At 38.4% G+C, this 8,067-nt stretch overlaps 1 protein-coding gene across 4 annotated transcripts in view; it reads left to right on the top strand.

Annotated features, from left to right (window-relative positions):
• Positions 1 to 3,517: 3,517 nt before the first annotated feature.
• CPSF6 (cleavage and polyadenylation specific factor 6) overlaps positions 3,518 to 8,067 on the top strand; it is a 21,823-nt gene continuing 17,273 nt past the window's right edge. For all 4 annotated transcript variants that reach the window (XM_085320545.1, XM_085320544.1, XM_085320543.1 and 1 more), the window contains exons 1-3: positions 3,518 to 3,750; positions 4,679 to 4,782; positions 5,538 to 5,683. In XM_085320545.1, coding sequence (XP_085176671.1) covers positions 3,637 to 3,750; positions 4,679 to 4,782; positions 5,538 to 5,683 — 364 coding nt within the window. In that variant the 5' untranslated portion in view covers positions 3,518 to 3,636. The remainder of the gene's footprint in view (positions 3,751 to 4,678; positions 4,783 to 5,537; positions 5,684 to 8,067) is intronic.

Here is an 8,067-nt window from a genome sequence, read left to right as displayed (position 1 = left end):
CTCCCCCCCCCAAAAAAAAAGGATCTCTGCACTGAGGTGACATGAATGCCCTGATCACAGGTGAGAAGACATTTACTCACATAACAGATGCCTGTTAAAGGGGAGCACGCAAGGGATTAAAGGAGCTATGACCCTGATCTAGGAGCCAGAGGCGCTGTGGCCCTGCTATAGGTAATCATGAAGCTAGTGCATGCTGGGTCTTCTGTGGGCAGGCTGATGACCTCTCATGAGGTATAATCTCCATAGTGAAGAGAAGGGTGGAACTTGATTTGTCCAGCATGCAGTGAGTAGACATTTTGTAAACACTGCCATGTGTTTATGGTGTTCAAGTTGGAATGTTGTAACACACTGCAAGTAGTAATCAAAATGCAAAATATGGAGAAGGGGCTAACCAGAAGCATAATGTCTAGCCTGGCATAAGTCTTTGAGAACGGAGCGTTTCAGTACTCGGGTTATTCACTCAATCCCACCAAGTAGCATTGAGCATGGCATTTCAGTTCTGATTTTTCTGAGCAAATGATCTAAGTATTTTGAGCAGTAGTCTCGTGGAAGCATGGTCTATGGAGGTATATTGCTACTCTGATTTGCAAGTAGGAGAAGTCAGAATAATGACATTAACTTTGTTTTCTGGCTTGTATATTTATAAGCAAGTGCAATTGAACAGAAATAATTTCTCTTCATGCTTGATGGTCTCCTCTTAACTAAGGAAGTCAACAGAGGTTTGGAAAAAAAAACATTTCTGATGTGAATAAAGCATCTGTTGAAATAGTTAAGACTCGAGAAATTATGCTTCCTAAATTCTTGATCTTATTTATCTAAATCTAGGAGAGAAGAGTATAGTTAGGAAGGTTTCCATTATATGCCTTTGAAGGAGGAAGGGTTGTGGCATCTTGTGCAACAACCATTGAGACATCTCTCTTCCATCCATGCTTGCAGTTGCTGGCTCGGATAACCACACACCTTGTTGACAAAGTGGTGACTGAATGAATTCAGTGCTGGCTGCAAAAGCAGCGCGATGTAAGAAAAGATTATAGTGAGCGATGTTTGGTTTTCTGTGGTGTCTTTATTGATTTAAATGAAGGCATTGATGCTGTCAGGCACTTTGGTCTCTGAAAAGTCATATGAAAACTGGACCGCCCTGGTAGCTCTCTCCTTCAGTGGTGATCTGATAGTCTATACTAGGAAACTGATCTATTTTAGAGGTGCTTCTTGTGAGTGAGGGAGTCCAGGAGGAGAGCTGTGTACAGCTATCTACTCTGGTCGGTAGTTTGCTAATGTTAACTTCAGCCTTGCCAAACAGAGAGAGAGGTAAGACTGATGGCTGCCTGTCTGGATCTGTCTCCCAAGACTAAATTCTAATTCCCTGAAGTCATCCTCCGCACACGCAAATAACTGTGGAATTACTGCACAACTCACGTAATAACACAATTAATTGCCTTGTGATATCACCCATAATCTTGCTGTAACATTTCATGTTTCTGCCTGTCCCAGGCAGTTCTTTGAACCTACTTTCATTAACCACAATGATAAAAGGAATCAAACCGGGAACAGAAAACTGGACAGGCTACATGAAAATATGCAATCCTTACTTAATGTAGTGATGATAAACTTTCTTAAGAAAGAGATATATTTTTCTGTTGAAGTTCAGAGTTGATTGGGATTGGGTACTGAGGCTCGAATCTGCTTGATCGCCAATGCCAAAACTTTGCTTCTCTGGTTTTGCTTACTGTATTGATACCCTCTTGCTATGAGTAGCAGTTGCTAATGAGGAATGTTTTCATATTTTAAACAAGCTGATCCTCTGGTGATGATTGTGCATGAATTGGCTGTTCAGCCAAGCATGCTAGCTTTGCAGCCTGTTTGCTGTGGAATCCAAGGTGATTCTCTCTAGTCACCATATGCAGTATCTTGAGTTATTCCATCCAGGATGCCTCTGTGGGTTTCTAGATACAAATTCACATCATAGCAGACACTGAGGTTTCTCAAATACTTGCTAAGGCTGTTTCTGTCCTGAGTCAGGGTAAAAGACACCAGGATCCCTCTGCAGGCTTCTGAAGTCCAGCTTTTGCATGTGGTAAAACAGTACATGAAAGTGAATATAACAGCCTTGAAGGATACCCTGAAATCCTTTCTCGAGCTTTGTCAGACCACTGTTGCTCATAGAGAAGAAGTTATTAGTTTCCTGTTGGTAGAAATTCATATGGTGCCTCTCCTTCTCACAAATTAGATGGCGAAAAATAGCGATGACATTCTATTGCGGAAGTGCTCACTATTGACTAGAGTGAATAACAAGATGAAAAATGGCAAGCATCAAGAGAAGTCCTTGTTTTCAAAATAGTTCCTTGATATGAAGATACAACACATTCGTATTTGGAATTAAGTAATCCCACTCATTAAGGTTATGCTGTTTGACAAAACCATGGAGAACATTTTTTAAAAAATATTGTCATTTACAGTCARTGTGTTTTACTCTTAATTTTATTTCTGTTTTTGATGACAGTGCAGCCATCACCAATAAAAATTACAGGGTAGTTAGGTAGTAGCAGATAAGCAGATTGAGGCAGTTGGTGCTCAGGCCCCTACGTCTGTCTAACACAATGTTTGGATATTCTGCGTCAGACTAAATTTAGTGTGGTCTTTTGGACCAAATATTCCCACCACACTTAAGGTTCTAACCTGCGTGAAGGACTGATGATTGGTCTTGACCCTTCTGTTCCCATTTCGCAAATGCGGTTGTTGAGCTCACGGAGCAGAGCTTCTGAAAAGAAGCTGTCGTTTCCATTTCCTCTGAAAGAAATCTAGTTCACTTGGCCAGAACTGTGCTGTAAACTGAAACAACCCAAGGGAAAAGGGAATGATTGATTCCAAACCTCCACAATACTTCTGAACCAAAATGTTCAGAGGCAGCCTTGATATAGCCTGTGATACTGTAGCCTGTCAATAAGTAAGTATGTTTAATACACACAAACCTTTAGGTTATTAAGTGTAAAGGAAGTGTATAGAATTCTATCCATTTTTGGCCCCTCTGTGAATGAAGAGGTAAAAAAACTCAGGTTAGGAATGCAATAGAAATGTGAAGTGTAGCATGTTGTGTTTATCATTAGGGCTCTCCTGGAAGCTCAATCTGTTCTCTCTGCCAAATATTTTGATGGAAAAAAATATTTACTCTTAAGAGTTGATGTGAGGCTGTTGTTTTGCACATTGTTCATGCTTGCTAATGTCTAGAATTTGGGGAGTAAGGCTTGTTTTCTTTTGGATTTCTGTTTGTATTACAAGGGCAAAAGTATCACATTGCAAAATGGGTGGGAAGTATTTTTTGCTCGTTTTTCTGCCTGCTTATAATATAATAAAAGTCATAAGAATTTTACACACTAATATAGAAGAAATTGGGGCTTAGCCTTTCAGTAGGAATATTGTGTAGGTGTCGCATCAGACTTACCAGATCTGTGGAATGTGGCAATTATCAGAGTATTTTATTTAGAATAAATTTTAGGAGTACTTAATGTTAAATATAATCTAGGTCTGTCTTTTGTATTTTAGGAAGCTGAATATGGTGGGCATGATCAGATTGATTTGTATGATGATGTAATTTCTCCATCTGCAAATAATGGAGATGCCCCAGAAGATCGTGACTACATGGATTCTCTCCCACCAACAGTTGGAGATGATGTAGGTAAAGGAGCTGCGCCAAATGTTGTCTATACGTACACTGGAAAGAGAATTGCCTTGTACATTGGAAATCTTACTTGGGTAAGTATCTTACTACTATTTAGTTGTAGTTGAGGATTCTAAAATCATGAGAATAATTCTTTGTAAATATCTTTGTTTTAAAAAATAAGTATTATCTGAAATACTAACAGTACAGCAAAGCAGATTTTTTCCCTGTAAGTTAGTTAACCTGTTTAAAGCTGTCTTGATGTCTAAAAAATGAGGAAACCTTCAGCAAATATGAACCTTAAATTTTTTTCTCCTGTTTTATTGTGAAGGGATATTTATACTATCGTCATCTTAAGATTTTCAGAGAATTGAGTGAAAGAGGAAAACAAACTTAAAACTATCAGATACTTCATGGCTACCAAGTTAATCTTTTTTTTTGAGTAATCCCTTGCTGAAGCTTTTATTTTAAAAAGAAACTATAAATTTCTCTAAGATTTTATTGGAATTACTTTTCATCCTTTTTCTAGGGCCTTTTCAAATTCCCTTTTTCCAGGRCAGTGACTCTTGCAACAAAACTATTTTCAGGTATTTGCCTTGAGGCTTACTTCTGCAGTCCTGGGAGTAACAGGTTTGGGATAACTCACTGAACTGCAGTTTCCCTTAAATGCTAGTTTAAGTCTAGCACTCTTGAAAACGTGTACTTTCAGAGCATACAAGTTGTTCAAATACAAATGATATTTGGCATACTATAGCTAGTATGCTATACAGAAGAGCTCATGCAATATAGTGTGTGGTAAGCATGTATTTTTTTAAAACTGAATTTTCTGATAAGTGAAAATATAAATGACTAATCTCCAAAAGTCAAAAAATATTGGTGATCTCAGAAAAGTGTTCCTGTTGATCACTTTCACAACAAAATAAAAATTAGTGATTTTAGCATGGAAGATTTGGGTGTCCTTTTTATGGACTTTTGGTGTTTTAGATAACTTTTCATAGTTGTATGTTAAAATATATTTTTCAGTGGACAACAGATGAAGACTTAACAGAAGCGGTTCATTCATTGGGAGTAAATGATATTTTAGAGATTAAATTTTTTGAAAATCGTGCTAATGGCCAGTCAAAAGGGTAAGAACTTGTAATTTGTTTCCTCTGTGAATGGAGTGAAAATTGAGAGGGTGGAAATGGTGGAAAAGTTGTCATTTTTTGCAACTGACAGTATGTGAACTGATTACCTTTGCTAATATCCCTAACAATGATTAGGCATAATATTTCATAGTAATGATTTAGATTTCAGGTATCAATTTTTATGATAGTATGGCATATTTTATTATTTTATGAGTTAAATTTTACTGGCAATCCTTCTTAAGGCTACATTCGTAAATTTTAGTTAGCGTGGTGGTGACATGTGTAGTGCCTTCTATTGTAAATACTGTTCTCTCTCCCATCTCACCCCCCCATTAAATAAATCTTTCTTAAATGCTTGTTTTTTTCCATGAACTTTTTTTTTCCACTGGAAACCTAATCTTCCTTGCATGACTGTGCCTGTGTCTCTCCTTAGTAGTAATGAGATTTAACACAGCGAATGTCTAATAGTAACTCAGTCATATATATTTATATATAGTATATTTGTACTATATCACAAAGCTGCCTTTGTGTGAAATGTTTATGTATTTTGGTGTATCTTGTAGCTACACTTTTTTTATTTTAATGTCTTAGAATGCATTACCTTATCTGTCTTTGAAACTGGGCTAAGATATATGAGGCGGTTCCTATATTTAGCTTTCAAATATTCTTTTACTTACTGTATATAATGTTTTTCTTGAGGCATCAGCATATTCAGAGAATGGAGAAACTGTGATGCAACTTTTTTCTTTTTTCAGATTTGCCCTTGTGGGTGTGGGATCTGAAGCATCCTCCAAAAAATTGATGGATTTGTTGCCTAAGAGAGAATTGCATGGGCAGAATCCTGTTGTAACTCCATGTAATAAACAGTTTCTGAGTCAATTTGAAATGCAGTCAAGGAAAAGTAAGCCTTTCTCATGTTCTGTTTTGGGAAAATACAAGTTTATTCCAAAAGTATTACTGTAGTTTTGTTCTYGGTATTTGATAATTTGTACATGACTTAAAATAGCTATAAAAGGTGAATGAAGTTGTAGTGTTTTTTAAAGATGATCCTCCTTAAAAAGAAGTACTGAGGGTCATGTTTCAACAGGAGATAGCATGCACTGGAAGAAGACTGCAGTTTCATAAGCTCTTACCTTAAAGATGGATAAGCTTTCTCAATTTCTTTTTATGGATGTGATTTTAAAAATACCATAGAAGCTTTTAGAAATTAAACATTTGTAGACAAATTGGATTAAATTCTGATGCCTAAATTGTCCTTAGGACAGGACAGGGAGGAGATTCCATATTGTGCTCTCCTACAGCACTTTGTATTGTGGTTCCCCATCCTAATAGCTTGTGGCCTTGGGTTGTGTGAAAGCAAGGACTGACAAGTCTCACCTGATGCAATTTTTGGTAGTATGAGGATGCTGAAATGTTGCCATGTGTTAACAAACGCTTTTCCCTCAATGCAGAGGATTTGGGTCCTGTGGAAAAAGGAGAATAATGTTTATTGGGGTTATTGGCCTAGCTGTGTTAAGAATCCTCAGATAGCAAACTGTTGCTTCTACTTTCTCATTAATGTAGTGCATACACAGCAGAGGTTGGAGTTTGGCCCAGTAAATTTGCCTAAAATACCCTGAAACTTATTTTTATTTCTTAAGAGACTACCAGATAATAGATTAGGCTGACTCTTCTATGTTACCGCCTCTTCTACATAGTTTTGGACTTGCTTAGCTTGCTGTGCTCATGAGGTGAGAATTGCACCGAATTTCTCTCTGCTGGCTGTTGCTATAATGAGCTCTTGAAAGCATTGGCTAATTCCAATCAAATTTGACCAAATGGCAGAGCTCTCATGACAGATGAGCTTCTGTAAGCTTCATGAGTGTGTGAGACCACTGAAGAAGTCTCACAGGGCTCTAGAAGTTGTAACATGGGCTGACAGGTTGTTAGACACCAGCGTTGTGCAGTGCCTTAAGCACCGTTAACTTTTCTATTGCTAGTGGCTGTCTGTTTGCAGTGCTGGATCCTGCCTTTCACTGGGCAGCCCTGTACCCCGGCAGTGTCTTCTCTGCCGCGACAGCAATGTGTTCCCTTCTGTTCTCACAGCCTGGCCCCCCACGTGTGGCAAACTCCCATACTACTGTTACGGCAGGTTCTCATGGGGAGTGATTGCTGCCAGGGCAGGAATTATCCCGTCACCCCTACTGCTTGATTGAAGCTTTGGATTTATGTTAGGGGACACAATTTTGTGCTTGCGCAAAATTTCACGACCAGTCAGCCATGCGGCACCTGCCCTGATCAACTGAGTGTTCCAGTCAGCATTAAGAGCATCGTAAGCAGGAAGAACAAGTAGAGAGTTTGAGCAGGTTTTGACAAAAAATATGTAGTTGTTACAGAGAAAGTATTTTTGGGAATGGAGGGGACCACCTGCTGCCCTGGAGAGGACGCTCGGGGAGGATACTTGTCTGTGGATCCTGTTACTACTTCTTCCARTTGGCCCCTAGGAAAAAGTTTTCCTGTTTGCTTCTTTGTCTTTCTCTTTCTCCTTCCCTCCCTCTGTTTTTATTTTTCCCCAGAAATAACTTTCACCTTTACAGTCAATGTGTAGCATCAGCTGTGGACCCCACTAATTAATCTTTGTGTTTGTGAAACTGTCTCAACATCCTTTGTGCCACAAGAGATTCTTCATCAAAGGCAGGCCTTAAATATGTCTTAAATGATGAGACAGCTTGATTTGCCACTCAAACCATCTTGGATAGCAAAGTCAGAAAACTGTTAGACATATTTCTGTGCAAAATCAGTTCTGCTCTTGTGCTTACCAAAAAAACCTCCTTAGGTGTGAAAGACCTAAATGCTTTCTACAGAGGCAATCACAGATATGTGAAACACTGGTTACCTATTTATTAAACCTTTCTTCAGAGAAACTTCTAGGAATCTTTAGTGAACTGAGCTTGATTTAGAAGAGTGAAATTGCGTGATGTTTTAAGCCAATCAAATCTGGTGTTCTTGTGACTCTGCTTCTTTCCTTGCTGCAATGTTGATGCTATTCTGACCTCAGAATAGCATCAGTGAGCAGGTTTAGCATGCTAAGCTAAGAGGAAATTACTGACATTTTTTTCCTCCTTCTTTAGCTTTCTGTCATCTTTCTGGCTCAGATGGACATTAATTTTGGTGGAAGGGTGGGAGGAAGGAAGGGTCAATGGCAGCACCAGGTTATGTCAGTTTACTGTTCTGGAATTGCGAAGTTCTGCTATTGCACTTGAATTAGTCCTGTAACAATCTGTGTTTTTTTTTTTTTTTTTTTTT

The sequence above is a fragment of the Rhea americana genome, unplaced genomic scaffold, assembly GCF_003343005.1.
Source record: "Rhea americana isolate MKP2758 unplaced genomic scaffold, rheAme1 scaffold_64, whole genome shotgun sequence".
NCBI lineage: Eukaryota > Metazoa > Chordata > Aves > Rheiformes > Rheidae > Rhea > Rhea americana.
Note: the sequence above shows the minus strand (reverse complement) of the source record. Positions and strands in the feature narration are given on the sequence as shown.